Here is a 19,221-nt window from a genome sequence, read left to right as displayed (position 1 = left end):
AAATTAGCTAGGCGTGGTGGCATGTGACTGGAGTCCCAGCTACTCAAGAGGCTGAGGTGAGATTACCACTTGAGCCCAGGAGGTCGAGCTGCAGTGAGCTATGATCATGCCACTGCACTCTAGCCTGGGTGACAGAAGGAGACCCTGTCTCAAAAAAAACAAAAACTCAGCATGAGAGCACCATCTTTGTATCATTCCAAATTAAGCAGGAAAGGGAGCCGCCTATCCAGTTGAATCTTAAGGCCTGATCTTTCCATCTTATCTCCCTAAATATCTGTAAACAGATGACCTACAGAATGGGAGAAAATATTTGCATACTATATATCCAACAAAGGACTAATATCCAGAATCTACAAGGAAACAAATCAGCAAGAAAAAAAAAACAAATAATCCCAATAAGGGGCAATGGCATGAACAAACATTTTTTAAAAGAAGATACACAAATGGCCAACAAACATGAAAGAAGGTCCAACATCACTAATCATCAGGGAAATGCAAATTAAAACCAAAATGAGATACCACCTATCACTTTACCCCAGTCAGAATGACCATTATCAAAAAGTCAAAAAACAACAGATTTTGGTGTGATGCAGTGAAAAGAGAAAGCTTACATACTGAACTTTACATAAGTTATATAAATTAATATATAGCCCTGAAAAACAGTATGGAGATTTCTAAGAAACTAAAAGTAGATCTAACATTTGATTCACTCCTCCCACTACTGTGTATACTATGTATCTACCCAAAGGAAAATAAGTCATTATATCAAAAAGACACCTGAACTTTTTTTCTTTTTCTCTTTTTTTTTGAGACAGAGTCTTGCTCTGTCACCAGGCTGGAGTGGCAATGGCGAAATCTCAGCTCACTGCAACCTCCACCTCCCAAGTTCAAGCGATTCTCCTGCCTCAGCCTCCCAAGTAACTGGGACTACAGGCACGTGCCACCACACCCAGCTAGTTTTTGTATTTTTAGTAGAGACAGGGTTTCACCATGTTGGCCAGGATGGTCTCAATTTCTTGAGCTCATGATCCGCCCGCCTCGGCCTCCCAAAGCGCTGGGATTAGAGGTGTGAGCCACTCACCTGGCCCAACACCTGCACTTCTAAGTTTATCACAGCACAATTCACAATTGCAAAGATACGAAATCAACCTAAGTACCTATCAACTGACAAGTGGATAAAGAAAATGTGGTATACATACACCGTGGAATACTATTCATCAATAAAAAGAATAAAATAATGTCTTTTGCAGCAGCTCAGGTGGCCATTATCCTAAGTTAATTAACTCAGAAACAGAAAACCAAATACCGCATATTCTCACTCACAAGTGGGAGCTAAGCTATGGGTACCCAGGGGCATACAGAGTGATATGACGGACACTGGAGACTCAGGTGGGGAGTGCTGGGAGGGGGGTGAGGGATGAGAAACTACCTACTGAGTATAATGTATACTATTCAGGTGACAAGTACACTAAAAGTCCAGATTTCACCACTATACAATTCATCCATGTAGACAAAACCCACTTGTACTCCTACATCTACTGAAAATATTTTTAAAGCAGCCACAACAAACAAACAAATTTCCAGATCTCTGACACAACCCCTCTTTTGCAAACAAATGTATCCACATCTTTAGGCCAGGCCTGGTGGCTCACGCCTGTAATCCCAGCACTTTGGAAGGCCAAGGCAGGCAGATCACCTGAGGTCAGGAGTTCAAGATCAGCCTGGCCAACATGGCAAAACACCAACTCTACTAAACATATAAAAATTAGCCGGGCGTGGTGGCACATGCCTGTAATCCCACCTACTCGGGAGGCTGAGGCAGGAGAATTGCTTGAACCCGGGAGACAGAGGTTGCAGTGAGCTGAGATCACACAATTGCACTCAAGCCTGGGCAACAAGAGCAAAAGTCCGTCTCAGGGAAAAAAAAAATCTACATCTTTCAGAATACTCAGCACCTGGAAAGGAGAGCCATAAAGGAGGAAAAGCTGGAAGAAGGTACTCAGATTTTTTTTTTTTTTAATGTGGGTTTTCAACATGATGGCCAGGCTGGTCTTGAACTCCTGACCTCAGGTGATCCGCCCACCTCAGCCTCCCAAAGTGCTAGGATTACAGGCGTGAGCCACAGCGCCCGACTGGCACTTAGATTTGACAGGCCAATTTTAGTTTTAGTCAATCTCTTTAGGGATAGTCTCAAATAAATGTGAGAGAATGGGTTAGAAAGCAGCAGAGGCAACAAGGGTGGAGCAATGGAGGGAACTATGATTCTAACAATTCTTATGACTTCTCAGGATAGAGAATCCAATGTATCACTTGTGACCTGCAAGATGAATTACTCCTATCTTGTTATTACATGAGTTTACAGGAGAGTAATTCTTACCTGCAACAGACAACGGTCTTGGAAAGTATATCCTATCAACTTGTCCAGATGCATTAGGCATTGGTGGTAGCGGATATGATGGGTCAGAACAGGTAGCATCATTGCATGCTAGGAAAAAAAAATACTTCAACATGTTTAACTTTATAAAAACTTACAAAGTCACTTCGTTTATTTTACAACAAACTAGAACCATTTTCACATCCCAAATTCCATCTCACTAAGTCCCAAAACAGTTTACTGGCTGCATGGCATTGAAGAGAATCCTCTGAGAGGCAGTGGGCAGCAGCTGCTAAGAGCATACAGTCTCTAGAGCCAGAATGCCTGGGTCCAAATCCTGCTCTGCCACTCATTCACTGTGTGACCTGGGGCAAGTTATCTTACCTCTCCGCCTCAGTTTCCTCACCTGCAAAATGTGAATAATAAATATACCTATGTCTGAGGATAGCTAAAAGGATTAAAAGAGAAAATACAAAAATCTCCCCTTCTCCCTCTCTTCCTTCTTTCTCTCTCTTTCTTTCAAAAAATAAAAAAGAAAGAAAGAAAAGAAAATACAAAAATCTTCTTACAACAAGGCCTGTTGGCCCTCATTCCGTTAGGAATAGCCCTGGTTCCCTCAGTATTCAGCAGGGTAGCTTTGAGTAAGTCACATGCATTTCTGTGCCTATCTTTAATTAAAGAGGAATGGATTAGGATTCATTCATTTTGAAACTTCTTTAGAGTCAAGATATTTTTGAGGGTCCAAGGAAAATGTCCCTGTGCACAAGCATGCAAAAGTTGTACACAATTTTAATGGGCTTACAAACCCCTAAAGCCCATGACTACTCTTTAAGTAAGAGCTTCTCCACCAGATATGCCACCCTAGGTTTAACATTTAATGATCTAACATTCTGAAGACAAATTTTATAAAGCCACCAGCACCATTAAGGTACCCAAGGACAAAGAATTTAAATTTTTGCTTCAATCCCTTTTCCTTTGGCTCTAGATTTCTTGTTGGGAGATGATTTCATGGAAGGCATATCTTTTTTCTTTTCCTTAATACTGTTTCCAAGAACACAAGAGAATGCAAGGAGGCGTTCTTATTCATCAGAACCTGGAGGATGGACCCAGCCCACAGATTGATTGACATATGCTTTATATTATTTCAGTCTTTGAAGTATTTTAAGCTGGCATTATTTAAAAATATATGAAAATGGATTTGCTTGAAACTATTGAAATTAGTTATGTTATTAACTTATAAAGAAAGATTCGTTCCACCAAAAAGGATCTCTCCTCAACAAAGACTTCTTGCCGGTTCAATTCAGTAAGTATATAATTGAGCACCTCCACGTGTAAGGCCCTTCAATATGAGTGGAAGACAGAAAAGGTGAAGACACTGTTTTTGCCATTAGGATTTGAATTATCGGCACTTTATTCACTGTTTTCATATGTGCTATATTGAAACAACATATTCCAGACACAACAATATGGAAACAATGTGCACAGCCAAAGTATAATACAGTTTTCCAGCCATTTAAACTGCAGGAAGCTCAAGAATTGATGCTAAAAACTCAAGGTGGATAGGACGTTGGATAGGACATTAAGACTCCTCAGTGCAACTGCCTTTCTAAAGCACAAACTCAACCTGGTGAATTGTTTATTTTTTAATATTTCCTATAAGAGATGAATCACTGCCTGTCTGGAAAATAAAAACTTTAGAGTTTGCTGATATGAGAAAATTACTTTTTTTCTTTCTGTCACCCAGGCTACAGTGCAGTGGCACAATCACATCTCACTACAGCCTCCACCTTCCAGGCTCAAGAGATCCTCCCACCTCAGCCGCCAACCCCCAGTGCCAGTGTGCAACACCACACTCTGCTAATTTCTGTGTTTTCTGTAGAGAAGAGGCTGGTCTTGAACTCCTGGGCTCAAGGGATCGGCCTGCCTCAATCTCCCAAAGTGCTAAGATTACAGGGATGAGCCACTGCTCCAAGCCAAAAATTATCATTAAATTTAAGCTCAAATCTGTGTCTTCGGAGGTTCTACCCCTTTAATCTTAGCTCTACCCAGAAACAAAATGTAGTTAATGGCAGGCTTCCCACATCTTATTTTAGCTAATGTACACCTTACTACCTCACTTACTACCTGTTCTCATGTAAAACAGCTTTGAATCCCTTGACCACTTCCTCTAAATCTGCTCCAAACAAAGCCTGTTTCTCCTTCCAAATATATCTTTCTTGTGAGTACCATGGAAGGGTATAGATGACCTGTGTCCATCCTGAATCCCAGACATCAAGTCTCAATGTCACCTACAAGACTTTAAATCTCTAGCTTAGTTTTTCAAAGTATCAATCTTTGCAATGTTAAAATACAATCATCTTTATGTCTGACATCTTTATGTCTGGCAACTGCTTTCATTTAAAAAAAAAAAACAACTCTTCAAATTCTCCCATAAAAATAGAGCAACTAGACTAGCAAAATCAAAGACCAATGAACATTATCTACATAAAAACTAAATGACAAGGTATGCCCATGAGCCCCTAAATAAGAGTGGTTGAGGAGAAAGAGCTATGTCTCAGCATCTGTGTGAGAGAAGAGAGACACAGGGATTCTGATGGCCCCAATAATGGAATAAACTCAAAATTAACATTTGTTCACCAGAATAACGCAAACTGGAGAGAGCTCTGTAGAATCTAATTCACTGAGTGAATACAGGAGGTCAGTCTAACTGTGCTGAAGACACCTGGGACCTACCTACAAATACTCAAAACACAAAAAAACAAAAATTGAAGCTCCCTACAAGGTAAAAGCCCTACAACAAGGAGAAAGTGCTGGGAGTTAAAGCCCCATTTCGCGAGAGGGATAATGAAACGCCAAAGAGAGAAGGGCCAGATAAAAGCAGAGGAGAGAAGCAGAGGGGGCAGATCTTAGTGTGAGGCCATATTATATTTTTATCACTGCAGAAACTACAGGAGGAGGAGCTCCAGAACCATGAAAAACTATCCTGGCTTATGTCCCCTTTCTAAAAGCACAGGAAAATATTTCATTTCGTTTACTTAATTTTTAACTTCCTTAAAGAGCAACAGAAAAGAATCATGATCAAATCGCACTCAAAGATTTTCTAAGAAAGAGGGGTGGAATAACAACCCTGCTAATAAAAACATTTCCAGAGAAACTTACCAACAGAAAAGATGAAAGCTATAACCTTCAAAATAAGAAAAGAAATTAAGAAAACAATAGGAGGATTAACAAAAATTACAAATAAACATTACATAAATTCGGAAATGAGATTAGAGGAAAGGAAGATTTAAAAAGAAGTGACAAAACACAGGAGAAAGAAACATAAAAGGAAATAATCATTTCAAGACTAAACAAGAAGGAACACAAAATCAGATCAACCCAATTAATAGTGCTTTTTAGAAATAGAAATGAAGAATTCAAGAGAAAATGACAGATCCAGAAGCGAAGCAAAAAAGATAAAAGATGCATATATCTTACAAGATATAAGAAGATATAAATAGTAATTACTTCTTGCATCTTATATAAGATACATAATAAGAGGGGGCAGATCTTAGTGCAACCAACACTGTTCTGTTGGTAAGTTTCTCCAGAATGTTTTTATTAGCAGGGATGTTATTCCACCCTCTTTCTTAGGAAATCTTTGAATGGAATTTGATCATGATTCTTTTCTGTTGCTCTTTAACAAAGTTAAAAATTAAGTAAACTAAATGAAATATTTTCCTGTGCTTTTAGAAAGGGGGCGTAAGCCAGGATAGTTTTTCATGGTTCTGGAGCTCCTCCTCCTGTTGTTTTCACAGTGACAAAAATATATCTTATATATAATCTTATATAAGATATAAGATCCAAGAAGTAATTACTACTTCTTGAATGAAGAATTCAAGAGAACATGATAGATCCAGAAGAGAGGCAAAGAAAATATAAGATACATATAAGTGGAGTACTTTAAAAATCAAAATAATAGAAAATAATGAAATGTGTAATATAAGAAAAAGAAAACTTTCCTGACAGTTGAAAGTATATACTGTAAGGGTACACAGCATACCAGAAAAAAATTAACTGAAAAGACCTGAGACTTATTCTAGTAAACTACTGGTTTCTAAAGAAAAAGAAAAAATCCTTTAGGTACTCAGACAAACGGATCAAGTCACTTTAACTCATTGTTATCACACTTTTTTTTTCTTTTTTTGAGATGGAATCTTTCTTTGTTACCTGGTTTGGAGTGCAGTGGCACAATCTTGGCTCACTGCGACCTCCATCTCCCAGGCTCAAGTGATCCTCCCATCTCAGCCTCCTGAGTAGCTGGGACCACAGGTGTGTACCACCACATCCAGCTAATTTTTTGTATTTTTTGTAGAGACAGGGTTTTGCCATGTTTCCCAGGCTAGTGTCAACTCCTGAGCTCAGGTGATGCACTTGCCTTGGCCTCCTAAAGTGCTGGGTTTACAGTTGTGAGCCACTGTACCCAACCATATTGTTATCATACTTTTGACAGCAATGTTTTATGTCAGAAAACAATGAGAACATATTTAAAATATTAAAGAAAAGAAAATGTGATCCACAGATTTTATATCCAGCCAAACTGACCGTTAAAATAAACGCCACAGGCAAACTGTGAGGAACATGCAGAAACTCAAGGACTATTGTTTCTATAGGTCCTTCTTGAGGAATGTTTTAGAAAATGAGCTTTGGATAAACAAAAAAAGGGAAGGTGGGAGATTGATAATGACATATGATCTGGTGATTACCTGCAAATATATTTTTATTTGTAGATAATCACAAGTGAGTCAATATAAGAAATAATTAAACATTCTAACATTGATTAGTACAACCATGAGAAAACGAGGGGAGAATAAGAAATATAGAAAGAGTAGAACGAGTTTGCTGTCTGCCTTATTAACTTGCAACAAAAGATATCACTTCAAATTAGATACCAGATGAGAAAGATTTTGGAAAGAAGCAGAGAGAAGCTATTTTTACTAAAAGACAAGATACATACACATACACATACACATACACATACACGTACACATACACACACAGAGAAAGAGGTAAGGAAGAAATTTAATTATCTATAAAGTTGTCAGTATAAAGGTAACCATTAGAATAAAAATGCAAGCTTCCTAAATACAAAGAGAGATATGAAGAGGAAAAAACAAAGCCAATATAATGGATTTCATAGTAACCACTAACATAAAACTGTTAGAGAGCCAAACATATCAATAAGCTCTATGCAGTACTATGGAGTGATCTCCCAAACACACGTTTTTGTTGTTGTTGTTGTTGTTTTTTCTTTTGTTTTGTTTTTTTAGAGATGTGGTTTCACTCTGTCGCCTAGGCTGGAGTACAGTGGTGTAATCATAGCTTACTGCAGCCCCAAAGTCCTGGGCTCAAGTGGTCCTCCCACATCGGCATTCTGAGTGGCTAGGACTAGAGGTATGCACCACCGCATCTGGTTAAGTTTGCAGTCCTCCTAACTTGGCCTCCCAAAGCACTGGAATTTCAGGTCTGAGCCATCACACCTGGCCCAGACACATTGTTAAGTGAAGAAAATCTCAGTAGAAAAAAGTGTGTTTAAGATACCACCATTCATACAAGAAAGAGGAAAACATACAAAAATACATACACATTTGCTCATATAAAAATAAGAAATTAAGCCTTTTTTTTTTTTTTTTTTTTTTTTGACACGGAGTCTCACTCTGTTTCCCAGGCTGGAATGCAGTGGTGCCATCTCAACTCACTATAACCTCTCCTTCCTGGGTTCAAGCGATTCTCCTGCCTCAGCATCCCGACTAGAGGGGACGACAGGCATATGCCACCACTCCTGGCTAATTTTTTGTATTTTTAGTACAGACGGGGTTTCACCTTGTTGGCCAGGATGGTCTCCAATTCCTGACCTCAGGTGATCTGCCCGCCTCAGCCTCCCAAAATGCTGGGATGACAGGCGTAGCCATAGTGTGTGTGGCCGGATCAAGACATCTTTAAAAGATAGTTACCTGTGGGGGATGGCTGGCAAGAAAGGATACAAGGAACAGAGATAGAAATTAGATTTTTAAAAAATATACACTTGGCTATGTAAATCAGACTGCAGAGTTGTGTAAGTATTTTACATAATTATAAAACAATATTTAATTTTTAAAAGGAATCAGCCGGGCATGGTGGTTCACGCCTGTAATCCCAGCACTTTTGGAGGTTGAGGCAGGTAGATCAGGAGGTCAGGAGATCAAGAGCATCCTGGCTAACACGGTGAAACCTCATCTTTACTAAAATACAAAAAATTAGCCAGGCATGGTGGCACGCTCCTGTTGTCCCAGCTACATGGGAGGATGAGGCAAGAGAATCGCTTGAACCTGGAAGACAGAGGTTGCAGTGAGCCAAGATCGCACCATTGTACTCCAGCCTGGGCAACAAGAGCAAAATGCCATCTCAAAAAAAAAAAAAAAAGGAACCTAGGCCAGGCACAGTGGCTTATGTCTGTAATATCAGCACTCTGGGGTGCTGAGGCAGGAGGATCACCTGAAGCTAGGCGTTTGAGACCAGCCTGGGCAACAAAGCAAGACCCTGTTGCAACAAAAAAAAATAGAAAAATTAGCTAGACATGGTGGTACATACATGCCTATGGTCCCAGCTACTTGGGAGGCTGAGGTGGGAGAATAGGTTGGGCCTGGAAGTTCAAGGCTGTAGTGGGGCGTGATCTCAGTGCCACTGTACTCCAGCCTACGTGACACAGCAAGACCCTAACTCAATCAGTCAGTGAGTGAATGGAACCCTTAAAATCAAAAGTAAAATAAAACAAACGAATTCTGTGTATCCAGTTTGTGGCATAACCACGAGCAACAGAATATCGAGTGTAAATCCCCAGTGATATACAGCTATAGATAATCAAGGACAAAAAAGGAATAGACAGTCCCTGACTTACGATGGTAAGACTTACAATTTTTTGACTTTATAATGACATGTAAACAATATTAATTCAGTATATTCCTCGACTGATGATAGGCTATGTCCCAATAAACCCATCATAGGCCAGGCATGGTGGCAAACCCCTGTGATCCCAGCACTTCGGCAGGCCGAGGCGGGCGGATCACCTGGGATTGGGAGCTCAAGACCAGCCTGACCAACAAAGAGAAACCCTATCTCTAATAAAAATACAAAATTAGCCAAGTATGGTGGTGCATGCCTGTAATCCCAGCTACTCGGGAGGCTGAGGCAGAAGAAACACTTGAACCCAGGAGGCAGAGGTTGCAGTGAGCCGAGATCATGCCATTGCACTCCAGCCTGGGCAACAAGAGTGAAACTCTGTCTCAAAATAAATAATAAAAAAATATAAATAAACTCATCATAAACTGAAAATTCAACTTAGGAAATTTTCCATTTACTCTGGGTTTATGGGTTTACTGGGATGTAACCCCATTGTAAGTCACGACCATCTGTACTCCCAAACAAACGAGCAACTATTTTCTATCACCCTATTGGTGGTGGTGCTGTTAAATTGTCATTCTGGGACTACTGGTTGTGTATTATGGAATAAATCAAATGAGTAATTTTTGGTGCTGTCCCATAGGATCTGTATCTCAGGGTAATCAAATAGCTGATGAGGAAAAGATCCTTTTTAAAAAATATTTTAAGTTATATATGAAGACAGAAATAGAATATCATTTTGGCAGACCTTAATTAACTACTGGCTCTAAGTAACGGTCCATCAGTGACCTGTAATGTCACATACAGATAAAGAGAGTCCTCACCACCAGTTATGAAAATATCTAGCAAAAAAGTGAACTTAAATCTGGTCAGTGCTGTTCAACAGAACACTCTATGATGATGGAAACAGCCTGCTATCTGTGCTGTTACAGTAGGCAGTGGCCACATGTCTACTGAGCACTCAAAGTGTGGTGAGGGCAACTGAGAGGCAGAATCTTTAATTTCATTTAACTTTAATTAATTTAAATTTAAATAGCCACATGCAGCCAGTGGTACTAAACAGTGCAGTTTTAAATCTAACTACTAATTTATAGAAAACACAAAGGGAAGAAGCACCTGGTAAACGACACCAGAAAGTTGCAATCAGCAAAACTCAGACTACACTGTAGGAACTCTACAGAACACACGATCCAATTTCTTCAAAAACAAATGTTTGTCAGGGGGGAAAAAAGGAGAAATGGAATGAGAACCTACAGATTAAGGAGAGTTCAACAACGTCAACTAATCACAATCTATAAATCTCACATCCAAATTCAAACAGACTAAAATAAATTTAATTGACAATGCGAAAAATTTAAACATTGACTAGGCATTTGATGATATTACAGAAATGCTTTTGATAACAGTCGAAGCTAAGTGATAGTTCATGGAGTTAATCATACTTTTCTCTTTCATCTTGCATGTTTTAAATTATTCCTAATAAAATATAATACTAGCCACATGAGGTGGCATACACCTGCAGTTACTGCTATAGGAGGCTGCAGCAGGAGGGCTGCTTGAGCCCAGGAGTCCAAGCCAACAAGGCCAGAGTGCACTATTATTGCACCAGGGAATAGCCACTGCATTTCAGCCTAATTCCAGCCTGGGCAACACAGCAAGATCCCCATCTCTAAAAAAAACAGTGTGTGCGTGTGTGTGTGTGTGTGTGTGTGTGTGTAAAATACTTACTAATTCTCTGTCAGGCCGGTTAGCCTTTAAACAAAATTTTCCTTTCCTCACAAGCAGCACTATAGCTCCAATTTAAAAATCAAGTATCTTGCCCAGCGCTGTAGCTTACACCTGTAATCCCAGCACTTTCCGAGGCAGGTGGATCAGGAGGCCAGGAGTTTAAGACCAGTATGGCCAATATGATGAAACCCCATCTCTACTAAAAATACAAAAAAAAAAATTAGCCGGGCATGGTGGTCAGCACCTATAATCCCAACTACTTGGGAGGCTGAGGCAGAGAATTGCTTGAACCCAGGAGACAGAGGTTGCAGTGAGCCACGATCGTGCCACTACACTCCAGCCTGAGCAAAGAGCAAGACTTCGTCTCAAAAAAAAAAAAAAATCAAGTATCTCATACAGACTAAAACTCAAAATTCCTTTGCTAACTATGAAGCCACTTCCCTCGCAGACATTCCTCCTTTCCGCCCGACAAGATCTAATTTAGAAAATACATCCTTCAATTTGCTGTCCAAAGTCTCTGAATCCCTAGAGATGTTACTTTTCACTGTTGAGTCATTGCTTGACAAATCACTGAGCAAGAGAATCAGGCAGTTTGACAATGCATGACAGCCTTCCATCCCATTCCAGATAGTCACTCTAGGAAGACAGCGCATTCATTAATGAGTCCAAATATAGTTCTCTGCCCACTCAATATAAATACCACCACGACTCAGCTTTCCTCAAAGGCCAACAGTTCTCCAGGCACCTGTGCTTCCCTTTTTTCCCTTAAGAAGTTACAATGTCCCCCCATTTGGCATGAGCCTCCTACTGGTGATGCCACTGTGACCGTGCAAATTCTCTGCTCCTTTTCTGATGTCTTCTGAGTCAGTTTATTAATTTCCATGGACCACCTTCTCAGTATGGTATAGGGTCCAGGAGCCTGCCTCTACAGAAGATACCAATTCAACCTCAGTGTGTGAAACCCTATTCTTAAAATACAGGTCCTACTGCAGCATGTTGCTTTTCTTCCTCTTCTGAAGAAATTATGCTGAATTTTTTAGACTCAGGTTTTGATTCCTTTTTCTTCCACATTACCCAGAATTCACTCTAACAAGCAGCAACCGAGAAAATCCTTCAACAATTTCTCTACAAACATGGTGACAGGTCCACATTCAGTTCACATATAATTACAGGTTATAGCATCCACCCCTAGGTTTTCCATCCTCTTAACATTGGCTGGGGCACCAGGCAGAATTTTCTAATCTCCTAACAATCCTTGGTAACTTCTCTGGTTGGGGAAAATGTACTTCCAGAGGGAGATGTTGGTACTGAGGTCACTCCATGTCAGATTCATCACAACGGTTTCATTTCCTACAGCCACCAAATAGCATCTCAAGGCTTTTACCAGCAACCTACTAGCAATTATTACTAAAAATCAGTAGGTTCTATGTCAATGAACTACCAAATACAGGGAAAAACTACCAGGGATTTTAGAGAAATCTTTTCTTTTGCTAAAAAATAAATATGAGCCTATCTATTCAGACTTTGAATAATCCTATGATTATTCAAAGTATTTGGTGTATAAATTCACTTAGCCGCTATTTCCCAGTCAATTAGATTCTTATTCTTTATTACCAAAAATACTAAACACTTTTATTTTGGATGTTTTAAACTGCATTATGATATGCTATCGGCTTATGTGAGGAAAACACACCAAAAGAAAACATTTTTTCCAGTATAAGAAATTAAATATTATTGTAAGCCACAGTCAATACTACTTTTAACAAGGAACAACAAAAGCACTGTTGGTGCGTGCCTCAAAAAATTACAGGTTTTATTAAACATCATTAAAATCTTTACATTAAAAACGAAGTAAAGGCCAAGTAAACAATAAAAAATGTTAACGTATATGACTTGTGAGTAGGCAAACATGCACTGGACTTAACATTTATTCAGGATGCAAAAAGACTACCTTATCTGAAAAATAAGACTAAAACAGCCTCTAAACTATATTCATAGATGTTTGGTCATTAATGCTACATGATAAGACATTTTGTCTGATTTTTTTTTACAAGAAAAGTACAGGGAATGGCTTTGCTGCCTTCATTGTTCACCGAAGGAATTTCAAGGTTAAAAATTTTCAAACAAAATGTATGGCAAACATCGGAAATTTAAGGGCAATTATTCAGAACCTTTGTGTGATGCATGTAAAATACCTGAGAATTTTAAAACATAAAAATTCCAGGAAGAACTAAAGTATCATCTGCGGCAAAAACTCTTAGTTAAAATGTACCCAGAAGTTCTATACTTGTCAAAGGTTTTCTGTAAGATGTACCAGTAGAAAGGAAGACTTGTAAAAAGATGAAGAATAACTGCCTGATTGACTAGTGGGAGACGCAATAGGACAAACTAAGTGACAGCTCAGTGAAAAGAATCAGGGGAGTTTCAAATGACTCTCACTGAAGGCTACACCATGGAGCCCATCGCTTTGCATAGACAGTGATTTATTTATTCCCACATTCATAAAGAGTTACCACTTTAAAACCACTCTGGAACAAGGAAAGGTATAAATAAATATAATGAAAATATTTGTTGCAAAAATACTTATTTTGAGCCAAAAGTCAACTACACTAATTTATTTTTGCCATTTTCCCCTAAACCTTACTGTAGGTTTTTGGTTTTTTTTTTTTTTTTTTTTTTTTTTTTTTTTTTTTTTTTTTTTTTTTTTTTTTTTTTTTTTTTTTTTTTTTTTTTTTTTTTTTTTTTTTTTTTTTTTTTTGGTATTTAAAGTTTGAACTACGTTGCTCCTGTGTAATGAATGAGTGACAAACACCTCCAAATTTCCATATGTTGATCTTTTAAACTCAATGCAGGTAACAATCTACTTTCACAACTCCAAGAATATTCACTAATGGTGAAATAATATTTAATACATCAAAATAAACAGTTATTTCATCTATTCATCTAAGCTTGAGAGTTACAGAATACCTCCAGGAGAATTTGATTTTGGTGTGTAAGGAACTATTGCACTGAAGCACAGGGGTTTTTAGGTTTTAATAGTCCACTCTCAGCCCCCATATTGCCACTGCGCTAAGATTTCTCTCTCTTCCGCTTCTATGGACTTCTCAGGTAGCTTGTTGGCTCATTTTCATTCATTTATATGCAGACATATTTCTTTACAAACCATAAAGCAATTCCTTCTGTATTCAGTATATGAACTCATAGGCAACAATATACATTCTTTATCAAGTCATTTACATATAACGGTAATTTTATCAAAATCTTAAAAAGACTTCCATTAGGAGGACCAGAGAATGGAAGCATGGATTCTAGACAGACGGCAGTTCTCTTTGGAAGAGTGAGAGTTCTACAGAAGGAGGAATGATTATTAGATCATAAAGCATTCACCTTTGCAGGGGTTTAATCAGGATCCCTCTTCTTCCATGGGTTAGGGGAAAAAACTGACAGTCTTTCTGCCTACCAACCTCGAAACAGAATATAGCATATCACATAGCAAGAGATGAGATCACTTACTCCTCTAGCAGCTTCTCCTCCAGCTGAGGGTAGAGGAAGACTTTTGTGATATAGCTGAAGAACACAAAACTGTATTGGAACAGATGATTCAGCACTCTTATTGGTTTTACAAAAAGGAAAAAAAAGGCTCAATGCTTCAGGAAAAAAAAAAAAAAGATACTGTATTCAGAGGCCTTAGGGACTGCTACAGGGGGTGGGGGAGAAATCAAGTAAAACAGGATACTCTCTCCACTCCCATCTCCCACTAGTCAATCAGGCAGTTAATCTTTATATTTTTATAAATAAAGGCTCTAGAAGGGTTTTGTATGAAAAAAATATTTTGAAGGTAACCAAAAACACAAGTTCAAAACCACTAACTAGAAGGTCTGGAAGGTACCTTCTAGTTCTTAATGCTCAACAATTTTATGATCTCTGAGACAATCAACTCTGACTTATCACTGAGATCACCAGATATGGAGCTAACCGTCTAGCATTCTGCTTGCTGTTCTGATGATGTCTACCTTAGGATGACATTACATTGGTTTTGGGGAAACACTAGCAAACAGAAAAACTGGGTGATATGGCTTCAAATCGCCGTGAGAGACAATCAATGGAAGTCAAATATCCAAAAAAAAAGGAAGTAAAATATCCATCTGAAAGTACTGACAGTCGTAAGATATTTGTCAATTGGTAAAATAACTGTGGACCTGGTGAAAATAGCTGGTAACCACTGTAGATGATTACCCTGAACTATTTGGCAATACTATACCAATAGCAGTTCATCTTAATGCAAAAATAGTTAGCTTTGGACATTACTTAGTTAATAAATTGTGTAGCAATACTTTTAAACCCTGCTATTCAATATAATAGTTAAATGTCAATACCGATTTTTTAAAAATTTCATTATGATGAAATAAACACTAAGAGTAAGCTGCCTGAACTGACCGCAACACAGCCCACCATCCAAACAGTTAAATGGAAGCCTGAAAGTATTCTTCCAAAAGGCTGAGCACAGCAAACCACATTACCTCACCGCAGCCTGTATGCTCATTTCCTTTACTGTAATTCTCATGAACCTCATCCAACATCAATTGTGACAAAAGAATCAAGTGAAAAAAACAGAATATGTTGGTTTGGGGGATCTTCAATCACGTATAAATTCCACCCACAGGAAAAACAGAAATGCTTATTAGTCAGTCAGTTACATATAGCTGAAATGTTACTCTATTGAGTTCACCCAAGGAAAATATATTATCATTTGGTTCAAATATGAAGTATATACTGATTCTGTTCTTTAATGCCTTCGGTTCTCTGGAATATAAATTGCAATATAAATTTGAGTCATCAGTCTAGAAAACATACACCTCCGAAGTTTGCTTGTATGGCTGCTGGATTATCTCTTTTGTGCAAGCACCTATACACGTGCTGCAAATAAGCAGACGCACGGGCAGATGCATGAGAAGATAGACTCACCTTCATGCAAAGAGAAGAGGCTGAATTGAACACTACTAAATAAGCTTCTCTCCACCCCAGCACCCACAAACACAACACAAAAACACCTCAGCATCAAAACAGACAATGAAAATAAAATCTAAATAATAAGAAACAATTTATAGTTGGTATTCCATTTAGCCTCAAGGTAATATGTTCTACAGATCATTCTCAATTAAGAAACCCTCACTGCCAGATTTGCTTTAAAGAAAGAAAAGTATGGGCCTAACTGTGTCCTCAGAAGTGTCCCCACCTGACAGACATCAGAACGGATGCCAGTTTTCCAGAATCCTTGGCTACTTAGCTCCACTGTTACTTCTCGCCTCATTGTATTCTTCTGCCGTATTTTTTGGAGTGCTTCCTAGAAAAGAATTCATTATGATGAGTAACACAACTGCTAAAAAGCAATAGTAAGCCAAACATCAAGCATTAGAAAATGAGTTGGATTCATTTAATATTACCCTTACATTCAGATACTCAAATCTCTTCATACAAAATTACAGTATTTTCTTTAAAATGGAGGCTGGAATGCCCAAAGCTTGGGGTATAAGGCAGCATTTCTTGGGGTATATAAGGCAGCTTTTCTTATCACCAGATAAGAAAAAATCTAAACCAAATCTACCATCCTGATATGTTCGAACAAAATATGCCCTTGCATAGATAAAGGAAGCAAAATGTGGTTTTGGATTTGAAATAAGCATGTAAAATTCTTATCATGCCTTATGTTAAGTATTTACATCTAAGAAAGACAATCAGTAAAAATAAAAAAAAAATAAAAAATAAAGACAATCAGTAAATTAACCTGAAACCCACATAATTCTAAAAGTTGCCTTCTAAGTTGCAAACCCCTTATAAAAACCCTTGCTGTAAGGGCATATTTTATATGAAAAAAGACTAGGATCCAAAACCCTACCTGTGAGACATGATCAGGAACTAACTCTTCCCTTTCATGGCCCTTCCGATAATTATAAAAATAATTGTATACTTGTATACATGCAATTGAATCAAAATCTCATGGGAATTCATAATAACAACAGGAACCACCCCCGCCCCCACTATCGATTAAGTCCCTTTTACAAGCCAAATACCACAAGAGGCCCGGTAAATGGCATATTTCAGAAGGCCATGCAACTACCTTTCTCTTGAGTGCACCAACAGTGGAACATTTCAGTCAGCCTCTCAACCTTAGTTCCCCCCTTTATAAGGAAGCCAATTGGCCTAAATCACAGTAAGTGACAAAGCCAGAATTCAAACACTTTTTCCAGCTGCAAAGCCTTGCTCTTACACAACCCCAGCAGAATAAAACCTCCCTGAGACAAAAATCTATGTTGATACTGAAACCATTTATTCTTATAATTAAAAGTAAAACATAAGCTATCCTGGATTCCAGGGATAATACTACCCATTAGTAAGGAAATATGGAATTTGGGATATGAAACCTTACAAAATAAGTTTACTCTACTCAACTGGCAGACCTACAGAAGACAATCTTTTCCAACTTTAAGACCAAGAAATCTGAGTAAAACCCAATGTTGTATAATGTGCAACCAAATTAAAGATAAAAGGCTGATTCAACAAATTTAAGCTTTAATATCTATAAAAGATATGTCTGATTCCCAATGGTAATAATCCATTAAGAGACTGGCATTTTAGGGGTTGATATACTTAGGATGTTTTGCCCCTTTAAATTTCACATTGAAATATGATACCCAATGTGAGAGATGGAGTCTAACGGAAGGTTTTTGGGTCGTGGGTGGATCCCTCATGAATGGCTTGGTGCCTTCCCCATGGTAATGAGTTCACGTGAGATCTGCTTGTTAAGGAGAGTCTGGGACCTCCCCCTCCTCCCTCTCTTGCCCCCTCTTCTGTCATAGAACGTGCCTGCTCCCCATCTACCTTCTACCATGACTAAAAGCATCTTGAGGCCTCCCCGGAAACCAAGCACATGCTGGTGCCATGCTTCTTGTACAGCCTGCAGAAAGAAACGTGTGCCAAATAAACCTCCTTTCTTTATAAATTACCCAGTCTCAGGTATTCCTTTACAGTAATGCAAAACAGACTAACACAGGGGTAAAAAGGCTCCCTTAAATACTAAAAGATTTTTAAATATCAATTTATATAACAATGTGGGGAGGAGGGTAACGTACGATTTTTTAAAAATATTTTTTCACCTTATACCAGAAGTACAGTGTGATACAACAATCATGAAATAAACCTGAAGCACATCATCATTAATCACCAAGGAATGGGGTTTGATACAGACCTCCCTCTGTGCCAGCTTCTGTTTGTCAGTTTGTTTGACTTTGGGACTATTTGCTAGGAGGTGGCGAAGTTTCACGTAGCTCTTCCACAGTTTTTGGTACCTAAGGAAAAGGACAGGCAGACATCTCAGGTAAACAGAAGGTGAACCTACAGCACATCAAAATCAGTTACTTTAAGAGGCCTCTTCAAATCATGTATCACATTCTTTTGATTTTTCTTAATGGCAGAAAGCTGTCATTCTAAGGAAGGCTATGACTTTGAGCCTGAGGGGCAGGATGGACAAGAGTTAACTGGAACCTTGCCATTAAGTTGTTTATTGCTTATTTCGGTTGAAAACAAAGTGTGACTCTATAAATGAATCTCTGGAAAGAATTCCAAAGACGCACAAAAACACTTCAACCAATGGAATCATCCTGTTTCTCACTGTTATCTCTTGAAAATAACAGATTTTATTTAAATATATACTTTCTCATATTTGTTGAAAAAAAGACCCTTGCCTTAATAGGGAGACTGTCAGTTGCTGAACTACTTATACCAAATATAAGAGTTGAAGAGTATTAGAATAGGGAACTCCACTAGCACCAACACCCAAGCTACGTAGCTTTTTCATTTTTCCACTGGAGAGGGGAAAAGACTAATGGTGTACACCAATCTGTATTTACCCAACAACATAGGCATATTTGTTGCAGCCAAGTAAGTTATAACCCAGACCAGTCTAAAGGATACCGTGAAGGCATCCTGGAAATGAAGAGAATATGCAGTCCTTTATCAATTCACAGTCCTGCCATCTGAGAGTCCACGAGAGCCTAATCACATTCTACTAACATTTTTCTGACAAGAAGCACTTTTCAAAAGATTTCCTGTCATATTAAAATTGCTCTTTTCTTGCCCTTAGCTGGGCCTCTCCTTTTTTTTTTTTTTTTTTTTTTTTTTTTTTTTTTTTTTTTTTTTTTTTT

At 38.4% G+C, this 19,221-nt stretch overlaps 1 protein-coding gene across 5 annotated transcripts in view; it reads right to left on the bottom strand.

The window, feature by feature from the left end:
- Window positions 1–19,221, bottom strand: part of DROSHA (drosha ribonuclease III) — a 140,076-nt gene that overhangs the window by 50,821 nt on the left and 70,034 nt on the right. For all 5 annotated transcript variants that reach the window (XM_017526833.2, XM_017526834.2, XM_017526835.2 and 2 more), the window contains 3 exons: window positions 18,267–18,366; window positions 16,257–16,364; window positions 2,378–2,485 (listed from right to left, as the gene is read on the bottom strand). In XM_017526833.2, the coding sequence (XP_017382322.1) occupies window positions 2,378–2,485; window positions 16,257–16,364; window positions 18,267–18,366 (316 nt within the window). The remainder of the gene's footprint in view (window positions 1–2,377; window positions 2,486–16,256; window positions 16,365–18,266; window positions 18,367–19,221) is intronic.

This window comes from Cebus imitator, unplaced genomic scaffold, assembly GCF_001604975.1.
Source record: "Cebus imitator isolate Cc_AM_T3 unplaced genomic scaffold, Cebus_imitator-1.0 Scaffold44, whole genome shotgun sequence".
NCBI classification, from domain to species: domain Eukaryota; kingdom Metazoa; phylum Chordata; class Mammalia; order Primates; family Cebidae; genus Cebus; species Cebus imitator.
This window is presented reverse-complemented; position numbering and strand designations above follow the sequence as displayed.